At 42.4% G+C, this 21,611-nt stretch overlaps 1 protein-coding gene across 3 annotated transcripts in view; it reads left to right on the plus strand.

Moving 5' to 3' along the window:
* The window catches only part of slc44a5b (solute carrier family 44 member 5b), a 69,868-nt gene that overhangs the window by 33,212 nt on the left and 15,045 nt on the right, over positions 1–21,611 (plus strand). For all 3 annotated transcript variants that reach the window (XM_060932681.1, XM_060932680.1, XM_060932679.1), the window contains 7 exons: positions 14,729–14,777; positions 15,055–15,128; positions 15,407–15,491; positions 16,257–16,341; positions 16,552–16,680; positions 17,383–17,443; positions 19,012–19,135. In XM_060932681.1, the coding sequence (XP_060788664.1) occupies positions 14,729–14,777; positions 15,055–15,128; positions 15,407–15,491; positions 16,257–16,341; positions 16,552–16,680; positions 17,383–17,443; positions 19,012–19,135 (607 nt within the window). The remainder of the gene's footprint in view (positions 1–14,728; positions 14,778–15,054; positions 15,129–15,406; positions 15,492–16,256; positions 16,342–16,551; positions 16,681–17,382; positions 17,444–19,011; positions 19,136–21,611) is intronic.

The raw sequence follows: 21,611 nt of genomic DNA on the forward strand, positions 1-21,611 counted from the left end.
CCATTTCCGCTATACTAAAACAACTGCTGGTTGTCCAGGTGGTGCTCTGAAAACAGTGTGGGCTTTATAGATAATTGGACTAATTTTGAGGGCACTGCTGGCCTGTTAGGGCGGGACGGTATCCATCCCACTCGGGAAGGTGCTGCTCTCATTTCCTGCAGCATAGGTCATAGTCTCAGAACAGGCCTAGTTCATTTCTGACAATCCAGAGCCAAGACCAGGGAGCAGACGAACAGGCTAAACCGACTGTCTGCTAGCTGCACAGAGTCGTCACTCAGGGCCCACTACATCGAGACTGTGTCTGTTCCCCGAGCTAAACAAAAAGGTAGAAATATTCAGAGAGTTTGTTCCAGTAACCTAATCAATATAAAATTAGATCATACTGACTGTACAGCTGCTGCCAGCACCTTTGGTCTAAAGGTGGGGCTATTAAATATTAGATCTCTTACATCTAAAGCGCTAATGGTTAATGAACTCATTACTGATCAGGAGTTTAATGTACTTTGTTTAACTGAAACATGGATTAAGCCAAATGAATATATAGCATTAAATGAAGCGAGTCCTCCTGGATACAGTTATATACACCAGCCTCGTCTAACTGGCAGAGGAGGAGGCGTCGCGGTTATTTATAATGATTATCTAGGTGTAACACACAAACCTGGTTATAAATTTAATACATTTGAAGTTCTTCATACTCATATAATGTATGTAGCCTCAAAAAATAGGTCTACCCAGTTAATTCCGTTACTTATTATTTACAGGCCCCCGGGGTCATATTCTGAGTTTCTTTCTGATTTTACAGATTTTATCTCAGATCTGGTTATTTCCTTAGACAAAGCTTTAGTTGTCTGAGATTTTAATATTCACTTCGATAACCCAGAAGACCCTTTGAAAACAGCATTTGTGTCCATCTTAGATTCAGTAGGGATTAATCAGAATGTCATAGGACCGACCCATAATGGTGGTCACACCCTCGATCTAATACTAACATTCGGGTTAAATGTAGAAAATATAGTCACACTTCCACAGTCTGAAGTTATCTCAGATCATTATCTCATCTCATTCAAAATATGTCTGAGTAATAATATATGCACCTCACCACACTACTGTATTAAACGTACATTCACGTGAACTACTGCAGAGCTTTATAAATGATCTCCCAGAGTTATCAACCTTGATTGGGTCACTGTCAGCCCCTGCAGAACTCGATCAGGCAACTGAATGCTTAGAGTCAATGTTCCGCCATACTTTAGCTAATGTAGCTCCTCTTAAAAGGAAAATGGTCAGAGACAAAAAATTAGCACCCTGGCATAATGATGACACTCGCACATTAAAAGAGATCACTCGAAAATTGGAACGTAAATGGCGTCAAACAAAATTGGCAGTGTACAAATTGGCGTGGAAGGAGAGCTTCCTGAAGTATAGAAAAGCTCTTAGTGCTGCGAGATCAACATATCTCTCCTCCCTTATAGAAGATAACAAAAATAATCCTGTAGAAGCAACGACTTTATGAATTTTTTTAATGACAGAATTGAGAATATCCGACAAAAAATTCAAACTACTAATTTACGGTCAGACAATTTAAGTGACCCTGTAGTTAACAATATAACTGTATCAGATCAGCAATTAGAATGTTTTACTCCCCTTAGAGAAACTGAATTACTTTCATTAATCTCCGCATCAAAAGCCTCAACTTGTGTACTAGATCCCTTACCTACACGTCTATTCAAACAGATAATACCTGAAGTAATTGAACTGCTTCTAAAAATAATAAATTTTTCTGTTAGGATCGGCTATGTACCCAAATCCTTTAAACTAGCAGTTATCAAACCCCTGATTAAAAAACCTGACCTTGATCCCTGTCAGCTGTCCAATTATCGGCCAATATCAAACCGCCCCTTTATCTCCAAGATCCTTGAAAAAGCTGTGGCACAGCAGTTATGCTCATATTTACATAGGAATAACATCCATGAAATGCATCAGTCAGGATTTAGACCTCATCATAGCACAGAGACAGCTCTGGTTAAAGTAGTAAACGACCTACTGTTGGCGTCTGATCAGGGCTGTGTCTCGCTGCTTGTGTTGCTTGACCTTAGTGCAGCATTTGATACCATTGATCATTCCATTCTTCTGGATAGACTAGAAAATGTTGTGGGAGTTAAGGGAACGGCCCTCTCCTGGCTCAGCTCTTATTTAACTGATCGCTATCAGTATGTTGATATAAATGGTGATATTTCTAGATGTACTGACGTAAGGTTTGGTGTTCCACAAGGTTCTGTCTTGGGTCCACTGCTTTTTTCTTTATATATGTTCCCTCTGGGTGATGATATTTGTAAACACTGTATTAGTTTCCACTGTTATGCTGATGACACACAGTTGTATGTTTCTGTAAAACCTGATGAGAGACACCAGCTTAATAGAATTGAGGAATGTGTGAAGGACATTAGACACTGGATGCTTATTAACTTCCTTCTGCTTAACTCTGACGAGACTGAAGTACTTGTACTCGGACCACATGCAGCTAGAAGTAAGTTTTCTGATTCCACAGTAACTCTGGATGGCCTTTCTGTTTCTTCACGTGCAGCAGTAAAAGACCTCGGAGTGATTATTGACCCCAGTCTTTCATTCGAAACTCACATTGATAACATTACCCAGATAGCTTTCTTTCATCTCAGAAATATTGCTAAGATAAGAAATTTAATGTCACTACATAACGCGCAAAAACTAGTTCATGCTTTCGTTCCCTCCAGGTTGGATTATTGTAATGCCTTACTGTCTGGATGTTCCAATAAGTGCATAAACAAGCTCCAGTTAGTTCAAAATGCAGCAGCAAGAGTCCTTACTAGAACTAGAAAATATGACCACATCACCCCTGTCTTATCCACACTGCATTGGCTCCCATTCACATTTCGTATTGATTATAAAATACTACTATTGACCTTTTTAAAGCACTGAATGGTCTCGCACCACAGTACCTGAGTGAACTTCTGCTCCTCTATGACCCGCCACGCCTACTTAGATCAAAAGGTGCAGGCTATCTGCTGGTACCTCGTATAGTGAAGGCTACATCGGGGGGCGGAGTCTTTTCTTACAAAGCCCCACAGTTATGGAACAGCCTTCCAAGTAGTGTTCGGGAATCAGACACAGTCTCAGTGTTTAAGTCTGAAACCTCTGATCTGTTGAGGAGTGTTGGCTATAAGCCCGTATTGAAAGAGGGTGCAGTACCAACAATTAAAGGAAAAGAAAGCTACAAGGAAAGGAAGGTATTTATTTTAATTAATTTATTTTTAAAAGCAAAGTAAGTTCAGTTGCACCAGTTCTCCCGGCGTATGAGCCAAGCAATAATGGCGGAGTACTCCGTATAGAGAAAATGGAGAATGAGTGGACCAGTCGTTAGATTTCTCCGCTGGATATGCTTGCCTCAGCAGCAATATCTCGCCCTTACATGGAAGAATCGAATGAACGAAGAACTGAAAGTCAGATTGTTTTGAAACAATCAGCCACGAGCTCAGCCTTCAAGAAGTGAGAACGCAGACGGGTAAGATGCGACTCTCATTTGGTTACATAACAGCAAAAACAACACTCGTTGTTTACCTGCATTTAGATTAATACATGTAACTTGTATTGTGTATTTAAGTTAGCGGTATAAGATTATTTAATTTGCTTCAGAATGTGATTTGTCTCAGTTCATCTGATTATTTAATTAGTCTTTTTACATTTTATCAGTGAAAAAGCATGCATGTACATGTATGTTGCATAAGTCATAACACCTATCCTGTTTTAATGAGACTCACATGAGACCGTCAGTTCAATTCCATCCAATTCTCTAGACGGCTTTGTTCTCTGGCTTTATTTCATAAGGTGAGGGCCTCCATGGCCGACGTGTTACTGTCAGATTCACTTTCCGATGGTTTGAACTGATACGGTTCTACATCTGTAGCAGTAGCATGTACACACACTCCAATTTCAGGACTATCACAGTCGGATGTATTACTATCTGAGGAATCCGAAGAATCTCCAATAAATCCGAACAAAGAGGCCATTGCAACCACTTTCGCCTGCCGAGTCTGGCTTTGGTCTATAGCACCGGTTCCTGCTGTGACATCACCCACCCAGAGCTAGCTGGCTGGCTCAGCGGGGCAGCTCAAACGCCAATTTTGCGGTTGATTTTAACTCTCAAAAGTGTGTGTGTGTGTGTGTGTGTGTAGTAATTTTATTCCCAATTATGCAGCATACAAGAGTCAAGGATGGAGATACTATCCATGCCGGTTTTACATTTAGGCATTTCTGTCATTTATATAGTTATAATTTTACACTTTTTATTTATTTATTTATTTATTTATTTATTTATAAATCTATTGAATAAAGACATATTACATTATATTACTCAGAAATATATTTAAAAATAGAGGTTCTGCATATCTCCTTTTATGAAGCGCTGCATGAGGTCTACGATGACCCACACCGATGGCAACAAATGGCCCACACTGATTGCTTTTTCACTGTTGCTGTGGATTTCAACCATGCCAACCTGAAACGTGTAGCACCAAAGTTTTCCAGCATGTCAGCTTTGTCACAAGGGAGATAGCATGTTGGACTTATTTTTACACCAACATCTGTGACTCACACAAGGCCATCCCCTGCCCCCACCTGGGACATTCAGACCATCTTTGTGTCCTGCTTCTCTCAGCATACAGGCCACTACTAAATTGTTCCAGGCCAGTACAGAGGACCATTAGAGTCTGGCCGGGAGGAGCCACTTCAGTCTTACGGGACTGCTTTGAGGGCACAGACTGGAACATATATTCAGGGAAGCTGCCACCTATAACCAAGACATCTGCCTGGAAGAATACATGGACTCTGTGCCTGGGTACAAAGAGAAGTGCATCAAGGATATCACTGTTGAAAAGACCATAATCTCACACGCTAACCAGAAGCCATGGCTGATTGCGGAGGTCTGTGCCCTGCTCAGAGCAAGAGACACTGCCTTCAAGTTGGGAGAGGAAGGGCCTCTCAGGTCGGGAAGGGCTCAGCTTCCAGTGTCATCGGAGAAGCAAAACACCAGTATGTGCAAATTAACAACCACTTCTGTGATACTAAGCAGGCCCTAACAGTTCTGACAAATGTATCTTAACAGGCTTAACGGACACATCCAGGCTGTAACAAACTATAAAATCGCACCACATGCCAACAGTGACCCTCCCCTCCCTGACGCGTTAAATGACTTCGACACATGGTTTGATGCTCCAAACAACACACAGGAATGTAAGTCCATGCCTATCCCTGAGGAGCAGGTGCTCTGCCTGGCTGCAGCTGACTTGAGGATGCTATCAAGAGTCAGCCCATGCAAAGCTGCAGGCTCGGACAACATACCAGGGAGTGTCCTGACCAGCTGACAGGTGTCCTCAGACATCTTTAACATCTCTCTGAGCCAGACTGTGGTCCCTGTGAGCTTCAAAAAGACCATCATCCCAGTGCTGAAGAAGTCCTTGGTGACGTGTCTCAATGATTCCCGCCCAGTAGCACTGACCTTCACTCTACTGAACCCATTGCAATTTGCATACCGCTGCAATCGTTCCACTGATGCTATCTCCTACACCTTGCACTCTGTTCTATCATGCCTAGGCACAAAGGGCCCATGTTAGAATGCTGTTTGTTGACTTCAGCTCACAATTTAATACAGTCATTCCCAGTAGCTGGGGAGGAAATGCTCTCTGCTGGGCCTCAACACCCCCACTCTGCAACTGGATTCTAGACTTTCTGACAGAGACCATAGTCTGTGTACATCGGCAGCAGAACATCAGGCACCATCATGCTGAGCACAGGTGTCCCCCACTCCTCCAAGGCTGCATTCTCAGCCCACTGCTGTTCATGCTGCTCACCCATGACTGCACAGTCAAGTCAGAATCCAACCTCCTTGTCAAGTTTGCTGATGACATGACAGTAGTGGGCCTCACCAGAAACAACAATGAAACACCATACAGAGAGGTGGTGGAACTACTGGTGAATTGGTGTCACAACAACAGTATCTCTTCATATAGACAAGATTGTTGTAGATTTCCTGAGAGGGTCGGCTGACTGCCTTCCTCTGCTCAGCAGTAGCTCTGAAGTAGAGTCAGAAGCACCAAGTATCTTGTTGGGCACATTTTCTGATGACCTCACCTAGTCCATCAACTCTGCTGTAAAGAAGGCACAACATCTTCACTTCCTGTGGAGACTGAAGAGAGCCAGCCTTCCACCACCCATCCTCACCACCTACAGAGGAACTGTGAAGAGCGTCCTCGCCAGCTGCATCACTCTGCGGTTCAGGAACTGCAAAACACTTAGAATGCAAGACCCTACAATGCATAGTGAGGACAACTGAGAGGAACTTGAAAATCTCCCTCCCCTCCGTCCAGGACCTCTTCCAGGCATGTTGTGTACGCAGAGCCTCTGCCAGTGTGAAGGACCCTTCTCCCCCCCCCCCCCCCCCCCCCCCAGTCTGTTTTAACTCTCTGCCATCAGGCAGAAGGCTCTGCAGCATCAGGATACAGACTGCAAGGTTCTGTAACTGCTTCTTACTCTAAGTTGTCAGAGCCCTGAACACCCTAGTGCCACCCAACACCTCACTCTCCTAACAACCTGCCTTCCCCATCCTACGCCACACACAATAGACAATGGACATCCAAAGTGTCTATGCACCGTCACTCTAAAAGGGACAATGGACATTTTACACAGAAACTGCACACGGTCACTTTAAATTGTGCACTGGCACTTTATTCTCTACCTCATTACACTTGCCTCCATAGTTCTGATGTTTATATTACACTTTTTTTTTCCAATTCATTTTATGTTGTCATTAGGTTATGCTTCTTATGTCATCTCATGTTATGTGATGTTTGCACAGCTATTTACCAGCTCTTGTACTATTTAATGGTTACTGTTTTATCTTGAATATTTGTTGTTTCCATGGTCTATGCACCTTGGTCCGTAAGAACAAAATGTCATTTTCTTCTGTATACTATGTATGTGGAAGAATGACCGAGTTGAGTTGAAACTTGTTGCACTTTGTTTGTCTGAACATTAGCTTGTTTAATGTTTGTGCCACATCATACAGGCTGTGTCTCAAACCACATTAGTGCCTTAGTGTTCCACCTACAGCAGGTTAAATCTGGTCTCCGATGTCCTGTTTTAACTCTGTACAGTGTGGGTTTGTGTGGAACTGAATACTCCGTCATCACTCTGACCGACTCAGTCAGCCATCTGTAATACCAACACGTTTCAACACTGTCTCACATGCCACTGAGAGAGACGGACAGGCCAAGAGAGAGACATGGAGACAGATATGTTAGAGTGAATGGTACTTTTATTAAGCACTGTTGCTGAGTTTGGTTCTCCTTCATGCAGGCTACTCAGAGAACCAAATAAGGACTTGTGGGTGGAGCTATAAATGGTGCAAGTCACTGATTGGTCAAACACAATGATCACAGAATCGTGCTGATTTAATGTTGGTTTTGTACCAGACATTTTCAGTTCAATTCAGTTTTATTTATATACAGCTCTGGGGAAAAATTAGGAGACCACTTAATTTTTTTTTTTAATCAGCATCTCTATGTCTGGCAGCCATTTCATTCCAGTGTCTATAGACCCTTTTCAGTCACGTGACCTTCGTAAACGTGACCACCATTTTGGACATGTAGCGGACTTCGGCTCGAATTGGTTTGAATGCGAGGAAGGCGACAAACGGAGAACATACAAGAAAAAGGAGCGAGATGCAGAAAACACCTTCGCTATCCAGCGACGTAGGGCATTTACAGGGCGAGCAGAGGGAGAAATAACAACAGTAACGACACATTAGCAACGCCGTACAGAAATAACGGTTTATGGCACAGACCCTTTCGGTTCTCGCTCATCTAGCTGCTACAATGACTGCTTAGACTGCAACAATAATACCTAACACACATTTAAGTATCCGTCGTAAAGACGTGAAACTCGTCGAGTGACGAGTGTGTTCATTGATCAGCTAACACAATCTAAAAGTAGACATACCATCACACTGCCCTGGCGCTGTGTACAGTTTACCTTCTACGGTTTGTGCACTCACTATTTGCCATTACTTTCTCCAACCGTTGTGACATTACAGGGAACGGCCTGGATTTAAGAGACAAATACATGTTCCTCTTGTTTTGAACACTTATTTGTAGGCAGTGCTTAATTTGTAAAGTGGGAGGTCCCGGAGCGCAGAGGATGAGCGGCTCCGGTGCGGAAAAAAAGAGGGGGGCGCGGCGCTGCGCTTCTGGGCATGTTTTGTAATAACACTGCAAATTAAGTTCATCTGCAGATATTTTGTGGATGTCGTTTCATGAGAGAAATCACCAACAAGGCAGATATCAAAATCAGACATTAACACTAAATAAACTTGCATTTTTTTATTTAATTATTTGTTTTTTTTTGTTTGTTTGTTACATAGTCAAAAGAGGTGTCGGATCACCGGATCCAGTGTAAATAGCTGCCGGAGCCAACGCCCGAGGTTCCGGAGCGCGCTCCGGCTTGCTCCCCCTCAAATTAAGCACTGTTTGTAGGACACTGCCTCTGATCTGTCCTACAGTCTACCAACAGCAAAGGAACACAACGCTAGCTAATGTTGTTAGCTAATAGCTACTACAGAAGAACAAAGAGGTTACAATGGGTTATTTTAGCCTATTTGGTTACACACTCGCCGCCACAGAATGTTAACAGCAATGTAATGCCTTTTCTGGCTAATTTTATTCGTCTTACCTCCAACAAAGTGGTCACTACACAAGCGTTGGTATGCCGCTATCCATCTTCTCTGTCGGTCAGCATCTACCGGGATCCGATAAAATGATAACCCTTGCCTTGTTTGTTGATGGTTACTACATCCAGGTGCACAACAATATAGTGGCATGATGGAAGTCTTGCTGAAAATAAACACTTTCTTTGCTGCCGTTTCTCAATGTTGGCTGTGGTAAACTACTGGTAGTACACGTCCAAAATGGCGGCCGCGTTTGTCGTGACGTCACGTGAAAAGGGTCCATACTGGAATTCCAACCCAAGCACATCTCCTTTTACTTAATGAGGTACTGATTAGGTGATCACTGAACCAGATCTTATTTAATGAGGAAAAGTATAAAAAACACTGCTGTGGTCATCACTATCCTTTTGCAATAGGCCCAGTTTGGATGGCAAAAACCAGTGCTAGTAGTACCTTAAATTTAATTAGAATACAAAAATATCTGTTTGCCATGCCAAAAGAGTTAAAAAGAAAAGTTTTGAGTGAGGAAAAAGAAGGGTTTAATTCTGGTTTTAATGGCAGAGGGCTACAGTGAGCATCGGGTTGCTTCCATCCTCGAAATTTCAAAGATGGCAGTTCAAAAGAACTCTTCGAAAGAACTCTTTGACAAGCTTGGCATTGTGTCGTTTCCAGAGCAAGTTGCAGTCTCAAAGGTTAAAATAGTCTTCAAAGCATTGAATGGTCTATTACCGAGATATATGTCAGATAAATTTACCAAATTTAGCTTGGTTCACTCCAGGGGTACTAGAAACACAACCAGTAATTTAGTTCTGCCCAGGATAAATAAAACATTCGGAGAAAGAACTTTCATGTTCAGTGCGGCCAAGTTATGGAACAATCTCCCTAAAGAGATAAAGAACTGTTCAAGCCTGGGTTCATTTAACACTATGATTAAGAATCATAAATTTGTATTGTAATTTTCATTTTAGGCTTTGCTTTTAATTTATATTAATTGTTATCTTTTTGCCTGTGATGACCTGCCGACTTGTCCAGGGTGAACCCCGCCTTTCGCCCGTAGTCAGCTGGGATAGGCTCCGGCTTGCCTGCGACCCTGTAGAAGGATAAAGCGGCTAGAGATAATGAGATGAGATGTTTTATCTTTTTGAGTTGAGATTTTTTTTTTGAGGGCCACGTGTAAATTATCTACAGATATTTAGTGCTACCCTCAATAAAGAAAGATTTAAAAAAAAAAAAAAAGCCAAGTAGCAGACACTGAGGACAACAAAGTTACAGACTGGCAGAAGATGAAAACAACATGATGGGATAATCGTCAACTCCTTCAAATGTCACTCAACAACCGTAGGATGACATCAAGTGATCTACAAAAAGAATGGCAATTGGGGTTAAAGCATATACGCAGAGCCATGGCCTCACTTTCGTGTATAAATGCCTTGAGACCTCAAGAACGGCACAGGAATAGTTTTAAGCGTTAACAATAAATCTAATGTAGTAATTTTTACAATTAAAGTGATTTATATAGGTAGCGGTCTGAGTGAATGACCTTGACGTCCATAACGTCACAGCAGGAAGTCTATCGGTCTCATCGCCATTTCCGCTATACTAAAACACAGAGCTGACTGCAACTCCGATCCTCCATTTTGAGCTAATTTATCACCATGCCACGTAGATGTGTTGCTCGCCGGTGCAGTAACACGACAGAAGGTGGATTTAAGTTGCATTCATGGCCCAAGAATGTTCAAACTGCAAAGATTTGGATGCGTTTTGCGAGAAGTTCACGGACACATTGGGCGCCTATGAAGCGGTCTCTCCTCTGCTCTGCACATTTTACTGAAGACTCATACGAGACCTCTGATCTGTTGAGGAGCGTTGGCTATAAACCCGGATTGAAAGAGGGTGCAGTACCAACAATTAAAGGAAAAGAAAACTACAAGGAAAGGAAGGTATTTTATGTACGTTTTTAAAAGGAAAGTGAGTTCAGTTGAACCAGTCCTCCCGGAGTGAGCCGAGGGTTGTTGCTAAAACCCGGGATGGAACGGGACGGGACATATCGCTCGGACAGTGACCTCCCCGCAGTTGTTGCTAAAACTGGTGACATCCCGTTCCGTCCCGGGTTTTAGTAATTGCCTGAGCCGAGCAGTAATGGCAGAATACACAGTATGAAGTAAAGTGAATGAATGGAGCAGCCGTCTGATTTCTAAACTGGATATTGCCGCCATCTCGCCCTTACATGGAAGAAGTGAATGAATGGAGAACTGAACGAACAACTGAAAGTCGGACTGTTTCAAAAACAATCGGCCACAAGATCGGCCTTCAAGAAGCGAGAGCACAGACGGGTAAACTCCGACTCTCATTTGGATAAAAAAAAACCACACTGTTTACTTGCATTTAGATTAATTCATGTAACTTGTATTGCGTGTTTAAGTTAGCGGTATAAGATTATTTAATTTGCTTCAGAATGTGATTGTCTCAGTTCATCTGATTATTTAATGAGCCTTTTATGTTTTATCAGTGAAAAAGCATGCATGTACATGTATGTTGCGTAAGTTATAACACCCATCCTGTTTTAATGAGAATCAACCCGCAATCAGTGAAGTCAAATCAGTCTTGGTTGAGCAAGTCGGTAACGGTATTTCTTACTTTCACCATAAATTTTTATTTATATGACTTTGGTCTATAGCTGTAAAAGGCCTCGGCCTTAAAACCGGTTACCGCTGTGACGTCACTCACTCAGGGCTGGCTGGCTCAGCGGGGCAGCGCCAATCACAACTTTGCGGTCAATTTTTAACTTGTATATAATTTCCATTTATGCAGTATACAAGAGTCAAGGATGGAGATACTATCCACTCAGAAATTTATTTAAAAATCAAGTCAAGTTTATTTGTACAGCGCTTTTAACAATAAACGTTGTCGCAAAGCAGCTTCACAGAATTTGAACGACTTAAAACATGAACTAATTTTATCCCTAATCTATCCCCAATGAGCAAGCCTGTGGCGACGGTGGCAAGGCAGCCCTATAACATTAACAAATAAAATAAAGGCTCTGCATATCTCCTTTAAGTGCACAGCAAGGACGGTTCAAAACAGGCCCATCCAGGTGGGGTTGAAGTCCTGCAAAGCTAGGAAAAAAAAAAGCTCTTCATCAGTGAGAAGCAAAGAAGAGCCAAGCTGAGGTTTGCTCAAGACCATAAGAATTGGACCATAGAGGACTGGAGTAAGGTCATTTTCTCTAATGAGTCCAATTTTCAGCTTTTCCCATCACCTGGCCATCTAATGATTAGACAGAGACCTGGAGAGGCTGATAAGCCAGTGTCTCACACCCATTGTGAAATTTGGTGGAGGATCAGTGATGATCTGGGGGTGCTTCAGCAAGGCTGGAATGGGGTGGAGTTTTGTTTGTGAAGGACGCATGAATCAAGCCAAGTACAGGGTTCTCCTGGAAGAAAACTTGCTTCCTTCTGCTCTGACAATGTTCCCTGACTCCTAAGGACTGGGTTTTCCAGCAGGACAATGCTCCATGCCACACAGCCAGGTCAAACAAGTTGTGGATGGAGGACCGCAAGATCAAGACCCTGTCATGGCCAGCCCAATCTCCAGACCTGAACCCCATTGAAAACTTCTGAAATGTGATCAAGTGGAAGATGGATGATCACAAGCCATCAAACAAAGCTGAGCTGATTTTGAATTTTTGCACCAGGAGTGGCATAAAGTTACCCAAGAGCAACGTGATTGACTGGTGGAGAGCATGCCAAGACGCATGAAAGCTGTGATTTTAAATGTCAGGATTATTCCACCAGATACTGATTTCTGAACTCAGGATGAGTTCGAACATATTATTGTGTTTTAAAATTGAATATGATCTTGATTTCTGTGTACATTTTTTCCATTCAAGGTCTGAAAACACTTCATCTTTTTTGTTATTTTGACCAGTTTTCATTTTCTGCAATTAAATGCTTTTAAGTGAAAATATTTTTTTGTGGAATTTGGGGGAAATGTTGTCAGTGGTTTATGGAATAAAACAAAAATGTTTGTTCCTCAAACACAAACCTATAAATAGTAAAACCAGGCAAACTGATAATTTTGCAGTGGTCTCTTAATTTTTTCCACAGCTGTAGCACTTTTAACAAGGGACGCTATCACAAAGCAAGCCTAAGGCAGTAGTGGAGAGGGAAAAAAACAATGAAGAATCCTTGAGAGGAACTGCTGGGGTGGGTGGGTGTACAGATTATTAGGCATGCTCTTGTCATGCAAGTCTCAGTTTATTCCTCTGAAGAAGTTGTATTTTACAGTCACTTCAAGTTTGCACTCAGAGTCTCCATTTTACCTCTTGGATTAAAATGTTTTGCTCTCGTCCACTGAAGGATGGGGGGAAAAAAGAAGAGAAAGCACAATTTTTATTCATCACACACTTGTGAAATTTCCTCTCTGCATTTAATCCATCTGAAGCAGTGAACACACACATGCACACACCTGTGAACAATGAGCACACACACACACACACACATCCAGAGCAGTGGGCAGCCATGCTAACAGCGCCCGGGGAGCAGTTGGGAGTTCGGTGCCTCGCTCAAGGGCACCTCAGCCCAAGGCCGTCCCATATTAACCTAACCGCATGTCTTTGGACTGTGGGGGAAACCGGAGCACCCGGAGGAAACCCACGCAGACACGGGGAGAACATCCAAACTCCACACAGAAAGGCCCTCGCCGGCCGCTGGGTTTGAACCCAGAACCTTCTTGCTGTGAGGCGACCGTGCTACCACTACACCACCGTGCCGATGTTGGAATGTTGGTGTGATAGCAGTCAGGTGGAATAAATATCCTGTAATGCTGTTTGATTGATGGTGATTAGATCAGTCTTCCTGAAAATATATCCAGTTTGTCAAACACAGTACAGGTGTTAGTTTTAGTTGTCCACTGCTACCTCGATTGAGTAAAAAGGGTTTCTCACTGCTGCACAGACAGACATGGAGAGACAGACAGCGTGACAGATGGTTGTGTCTCTCTCTTTTGCTGCTGCTCTTGGACACAGAGACAGACTGTGTGTGAGAAGATGATGCTCGTTCAGCACAGTATGTGTGTTGGATAAAAATTAGAAAACGAATGAGGTGAATGTAAATTATTAACATAAAGCACACACACATCATTATTCACTTTTTCTTATAAAAAGTTACAATAAAAGTAACAACTTTTTTTTTTTTTTTCTTCCCCCCCTATAATTGTAAAGCGATCTTGGGTATGAGAAAGGTGTTATTAAATTTAACTGAATAATAATAATACCAAGATGAAGGGGGGATAAAAAGGCAGTAATTTCCTGTACTGTCCTTTAACACTGATGAGCTACTATGGAAGTGTTTCCATGGTTACATCTCAAAGGTGTTCTCTTTCGTTTTCTGCCTCATTAAAAGTAATTAGTAACAATTGCAGAGTGTAAAGACACGAGGCCCTGTGATCTGGGGATGAGGAGAGATTTTGTGGTTGTGCTCTGTGGGAGTCTCCTGTTCATCATCATTTATGATATGAAGAGAAGACACTGGAGATTTGTAACCAATTTGTTCCTCTTTAGTTATTATATACTCTCCTTCCACTCCCTCCCTCCCCTGCTCTCCCCCCACTCTTCTGCACGCCCTCCCTTTCTTTCCCTCTCCTGCTCGCTCGCTCTCTCTCTCCACTCTTCCACTCACTTCCATACACGTCCTTCATCCAGCACATCTTTAAACCTCACAGGGCAGCTGAACTTTGGGAAAGCAGCAGTATTTTTCATACCTGCCCTAACCAAAGCCTGTGATTGGCTAATACCACTCTGACATCATTAGCATTAAACCGTGTATATGAGTTTCACCAGTTGGGAGTGTGCATATCTCTGAATAAATCTTCCTGCTGTTGTCTGATTAATTCATAAATAGTACTTTATTTCGTTGTTTGCCTTTACCGTTTCCTCTAACAGATGGTGTTAATGTTACTGATGTTCCTCTGTTACAGGTGAACCTCACAAGTTTGATCCGATGTTCAGAGGACCTGTACGCAAAAGGTACACTATCAATACAGATCACTGATATTAAAATAGTCTCCGTATTAGGATAACAAACCATCAAAACGCAGCGCTGAACCCATGGCGGAATTTCCTCACATTTTTAATTCACCATTTTAAACAGGAATAAGCAGGTTGAAAACATGAAGATAAAATTCTCTTTATCATGACGACTGTGGATTTCACATTAACGCGTTGATAGCAGTGAAGTACTCAGTGTCCCTGTCACTCTCATTCCTCATGATACCAACGATGATCATCATCATGATCTCTCCAGGCGCTGTACAGACATGCTCTGCTGTGGCTTCTTTGTCATCATCATCCTCAGCTACATTGCTCTGGGAACAGTGGGTGAGTAACACACTCATTACTGCCAGTTTCATCTCTCTCTCTCTCTCTCTCTCTGTCACTCACTCACAGTCTGTTCATTCATAGAGAGAGTGAAGTCTGTTCACAGATAAAAAGTTTGAGGTCATAATGAACAGAAAAAAACATGAATGAAGTCAAATGACTAGTTAAATAAATGAATTTATAAAATATTGACTGAATGAACAAACTGATGAATAACTCGAAGAGCCATCATACATAAACATCATCAATTTCTATTCTGTGTGTGTGTGTGTGTGTAGCATGGATGTATGGTGACCCTCGGAAAGTGATTTACCCCACTGACAGTTATGGCCAGTTCTGTAGCCAACAGGGTACCGCTAATGAGTAAGTAACACTGTGTGTGTGTGTGTGTGTGCATGAGGGGGAGATAGAGGGAGTGAGTATATTGCACTGTATTGTATTGTAGTGTAGTATACGAGATGTGATCAGCACATTCTGGGACTGTTCCTGTCGTGGCCAAATGAAGTGTTACGCAGTCATGCAGCAAGATGAAGCAGTAACGCCATCAGGACATGTGTTTCTGTGATAATGTTCACGTGCACATTGTGATTTTACTGTGGACCAGAAAGCAAACATCAAAAATTCTGTGTCAAACTCGGGGACTTGGTGTCAGAGACCCTGCAAATGCTTCATGAGCACAACCGTTAAAAATGTCCAAGAAATCGAGCGCATTGTGCATCAGGATCCTGGGGTCCTCTGAACTCTTGGTGTCCTCCAGTGATGTGTCAAAACGTGGGACAAAAATGGGTCCTGATGCTGACCGCATGACATCGCGCAGCATACTGACTCCCGAGAGTTCCTGCTCGCTCCTGCCGCATGACCATACGGCGCTCCGTTCATTCGCAGCGGGAACAATCCCGGAACCTTTTGACCTCACTTCGTCCTGTCGCGTCCTGAGTTCACAGTAGCGTTTGTCCCATTCAGGCGACCTTCACACCACTGCAGCTGTAACCACATGACTGTGTCTGGATTACAGTCAGAATCTCTAATCCATAGTTTTTAGTCTGTAATGTTATTTAACTCCAGGGTTCAGCGTGTGATCTTAATGTTCTTTTTAAATGTTTTTGTTCTTCGTTGTGTTTTGTGCAGAAATAAAGCCGTACTGTTTTATTTCAACATCTTACAATGTGCCAATCCAGCGGTGCTCATTAATCTGCAGTGTTCCACAAGACAGGTACAGCAGCTTAGAGACACACTGCACCCCACATATGCATGCGTGCACTGACACACACACACACACACACACGATAATTTTAAGTTATCAGCGCAGTAAAATCATGCGGATTCAGGTCAAGAGCTTCAGTTAATGTTCACATCAAACATCAGAATGTGCAGTAATTCTGTGTGTGTGTGTGTGTGTGTGTGTGTGTGTGTGTGTGTGTAGTTGTGTGTATCAGGGTGTCCGGACAGGTTTATTACGTATATGGATGTACAGTACAGCTACAGCAGGAACCAGAGTCACTGGGATTATTACAGACAGTTCTGCAGACCTGGATTCAACACTCCCACGAAAGTAACATGACCTGTCTGTCTCGCTGTCTGTCTGTCTCGCTGTCTGTCTGTCTGTCTCACTGTCTGTATTACCCAGGCCACATTAGAAAGTTAGTTCTGGTGTTTTGATGATTAAATATGGAACGTGTGTGTGTGTCAAGCACACCTCCATTTTATCACCATGATGGTGCTTTGGCTGAGTCACAAATTTTATTTATTTAGTCTCTTCCTATGTAATACACACACACACACACACACACACACACGTGTTAATAACTATGCCAGTACACACCACAGTGCTAGATTGATCCAGGCTCGTGAGCGTGCGTGCACACACTTTTTAAAAAGAAATAAAAAAAAAAAAAAGAAAAGAAAAATGTCATCCCTGTCCATTTTAATAGGAACACCTATATGCTTTATTGGCTCATGTCTAATCAGCCAATCATGTGGCAGCAGCACAGTGTATAAACTCCTACAGATTCAGGTGAAGAGCTTTAACATTCATGTCAGACTGAAGAAAAAGTCTGATCTGTGTGACTTTTAACTGTGGCATGGATGATGGTGCCAGATCAGCAGTTTCTGAAACACTCAGACGCGCCCATCTGGTACCAACATCCAGCCACAGGCAACGTCTGTCTGTCTGTCTGTCTGTCTGTCTGTCTGTCTGTCAATCATACCATTACTATGAATGGGTGTGTCCAAACTTTTTATGTGTGTGTTGTAGTCTGTTGTTCAGGTGATGAGAGATGAAGATTGTCCCCTGATGCTTGTTCCCAGCAGACCCTGTGAGTTACACTGATGTTTTATTGATTCAGCCTCAGTCACTGCAGGATTATTATCTGTTAACACAGCATTATGGAGGAATTTTACCTTAAAATATCAGCTTCACAATCATTTTGATGGCACAGGGATGTGTTAAAGGGAGGATGGCTTGTCCTCCATCTCGTCTCCCTGCCCAGTTCACCTGTAATAGCACTCTGTAGCGTCTCTGAGAGGGCTGTGTAACGCTTTACGGCACTTTACGAGGTCACACTCCGACATCAGTACTGGTAATCGGTGCTCTTGTGGTGGTTTCTGTCTGGCTTTGTTAGTGAGTTTGCCACCAGAGTTTGCATCACTGTGTGTCCGTGGCATCCAGGTTTTGCGAGGTTAACTCAGTTGACTAGCTGTTCTTTATCTGTTAGCATCCCCCAGCATTAGATATGTCAGTGGTGTGGCTATGTTAGCTTAGCATGTTACTATTCTGAGTTGTGTGCCATACTTGTGAAAATTTTGACTTGGAGGACGGTAAATAAAAGTCTGAGCTGCGCGTGTACTTCGACAGTAGCGATTTATCTCACGACTAACAGGAAAACGATGACAATCGGACAGCGGAGTTACGCCCTGCCAACATTATTGAGGAAAGGCTGTGATGTCGGCTGTAACTTTATCCGCGTTTCCGTTTCACAGAGATTTGTAGTTTTTGCAGATGACAAAAGCCATCTAACCTCGATCTGTCTCAGGCGAACATGAAAATAGATAAATTCATCTCACGCCAAAGCATTTGTTGAGTCTTTGAAAGTTTGTCACTTTGTAAATCTGTCTCAGTGAGTTTGTAATGATATTGTTCAGTGTGTTGTGTGTAATGTGTGTCTATATCGTGTTGATTCCACACAAACTCCACATTCAAACCGCAAACACAGGATTTCAGCAAAATTAAAATTTGTCATTCTTTTGTTATTTTTCTTGTTCATCTCTGATGCCATGATAAATAAAACTGTGTTTATATTTGTGTAAAATCCTGTAATGTTACTCTTCCTTGTCAGTCAACGTGCTGCTTTTGACTTCTGCCATTTCATCACCATCTTGTAAACAAACGTGTGTACAGCTGCCCATGAGGGGCTTAAAGCACTGTAGGGGGAGCTCTCGAGCCCAAAACACCAACTCTCTCATAATGCTGCTTTAAGGAGAAATAAACAAAATGTTGCTCTAATGATATCACTCCATTCCCAGGCCATATACCCCGCCCCCTGGGTCTGATCCTGTATGCCCCACCCCCTGGGTCTTCATACCCCTGGGTATCATATGCCCCGCCCATATACCCGTCATCTGAGTGCATTTGTAGCTAAATCTGGAAGTAATGTGGATGGGAATAAAGTTCTATTTTAAAGTTTGGAAAAGATGCAAAAATAAAGACACCCTTCATACACTAAACACATCTCAGTTGATCGCTGATATTCGTGCTAAAGGAGACCACTGTGGAGATTTTTAACCAATTCTTTAATCTCCATGATGAATCCTATAAAAAGCAGGAGCGTTACACTTTACTGTGTGATTAATGAACTCTGATGGTCTTTCTGGTGTGTGTGTTCAGTCCTGCAGAGATGTTTCCCTGATTTCATCACCAGAAATGGCACTTTAACTGTCGCCAACAGAACAGTGTTTAAAGATGGACTGGGTAAAAGCAGGAGTGTGTCTGAGCTGAGAGACGCTGCCCAGTGAGTCACAAAACCTCCATGTTGTTAAACTCTGCAGATTAAACACATACGTCTTTCTGGGACAGAAAATATTTTACTCTCGCATCCTTTCTGACTGAAAGTGACCTTGTGTTTGTGCGCCATCTGATGTTGGGAGTAATGAAAACACTCATACAAACTGGGGAATGATAAATATGTTGTAATGAACGGTTTCTCAGATCGGAGTTAACACACACTTTCTGATTTTCAGGTGACATTAATCACGTGTGTTTTATATCCGTTTATATCTCCAGGCAGGAGTCTTCTGCCTTATCAGGGTATGAAACTCAGGCTGAGCGCAGACGTGCTTGCAGTCTGATTTACAGTCCGGCTGCATGTGTGCATGAGTTCACTTCTGATTTTGGATTCAGATTCTGACTCATTTTCCTTCTGAGTCTCAGTTTGTGCAAATTCTGAGTTGGACAAACTGCACTTTTTTGCTTATTATTATTATAAGTGTAACTAAGTAAATTGAGAGTAAACCCTGATAATCTGAAATATGTTCGTCGTTAATGTAATTTAACAATCTGTGTAGATAACGATGTCACTGAATAAAATGATGATCCAGTCAGAAGTTTACAGACACTCATCATGGACATGAATGTTAGGGCAGTTTTGGACTTTCAGTGATTTGTTTGAACTGCTCTTTTTCTGTAGCAGAATGATTACAACATACATCTTTAATAGAAAAAAACAAGAATTTATTGCACAAGTTTTAATTTATCTTTGGGTGTCTCGGATCAACACAGGATCAAAATTGTACATACAGCCACCTGATATTTGGTTAAATCTCCCTGAGTGAGTTTCTCCTTCACCACATGTTTTTGTTCCCCATGAACACCTTCAGTCGGAATCCTGGTTGGATATTTGTCCTCTCCTCTTCACTCGTTTTGACAGAGTTGGTAGAGTTCAAGTAAATTTGTGTGTTTTCTAGCACAGACCCAAATTTTAAGCACAGTTTTAAGCACGTATTTTTGACAGGGTTAAGGTCAGGCCTTGTTTTAAGCTCAATCTCCTGCTTTATCAGCAACCATCTCTGATGCGTGTTTGAGCTCATTATCTTCAAAACAACTTTGTCCGAGTTTCTGATGGTTTGAGGTTATGCTGAAGAATTCTGAGGTCGTCCTCCTCCTTCATTATTCCATCCAATTTGTTTAAACATGCTCATCAGTTGGTGCAGTGTTCTTTAGGGTCTGGTTCCTCTCAAGGTTTCTTAATCATGTCATCTCAGGGAGTTTTTTCCTAACCACCATTACCTCAGGCTTGGTGGTAATGGTGGTATCATCCCCATCTGGGTGATAACAGATAGCGTGATTATAAATAACTCACTTCTATAACTGTGTCCTATAGTCACAAAGTACAACTGTGTAACCAGGAAATTCAGTATAGTTTAACAGGAAGTCTGTTTTGTTGAAGTTATCAACTGTTCATTGATGGAGACTTGAGTGTAAAACTGTTCATGACAACTGCAGTCCTAAAGTTATCATGGTGATTGTAGTCCTAAACCATCTGTGCAAAACTGCCAGAGTGTCTTCTAAGTGTGACTTTAGACTGTCCATATGGGGGCCGTCCTCCACAGGAGCGATGTGATGAGAACGTCAGCCATAAGTACGGCATCAGGATGGATCAGGTGACTCTGGAGAGCAGGAGAGGTTCAGCATCAGTGGTGTCTCAGGAGTGATATGAAACTGGACAGAGAAACACAGGTTGTTAGGGATGCCTGGTGTCACCTAATGGTTAAGAACAGTGTACATTGTGTGCTGAGTGAAAGCAGGGACTCCGGCAAAACTAACTATGACAGCATAACTAAAAGAAAGCGGGGGGCCAACAGCATCCATACAGCCCAGTTTACCAAAACACTCTATGCCTCCAGAGCTCCTCCTTTACCAAATAAACACTGTTTAGTCACGCCTTTTGTTAACAGATCTGTTTTCAGCCGAGACTTAAACACTGAGACTGTGTCTGATTCCCAAACACTACTTGGAAGGCTGTTCCATAACTGTGGGGCTTTGTAAGAAAAGGCTCCGCCCCTGATGTAGCCTTCACTATACAAGGTGCCAGCAGATAGCCTGCACCTTTTGATCTAAGTAGGCGTGGCGGGTCATAGAGAAGCAGAAGTTCACTCAGGTACTGTGGTGCGAGACCATTCAGTGCTTTAAAGGTCAATAGTAGTATTTTATAATCAATACGAAATGTGATTGGGAGCCAATGCAGTGTGGATAAGACAGGCGTGATGGGGTCATATTTTCTAGTTCTAGTAAGGACTCTTGCTGCTGCATTTTGAACTAACTGGAGCTTGTTTATGCACTTATTGGAACATCCAGACAGTAAGGCATTACAATAATCCAACCTGGAGGGAACAAAAACATGAACTAGTTTTTCCACGTCATGTAGTGACATTAAATTTCTTATCTTAGCAATATTTCTGAGATGAAAGAAAGCTATCCGGGTAATGTTA

The sequence above is a fragment of the Neoarius graeffei genome, chromosome 10 (genome assembly GCF_027579695.1).
Source record: "Neoarius graeffei isolate fNeoGra1 chromosome 10, fNeoGra1.pri, whole genome shotgun sequence".
Classification (NCBI taxonomy): Eukaryota; Metazoa; Chordata; class Actinopteri; order Siluriformes; family Ariidae; genus Neoarius; species Neoarius graeffei.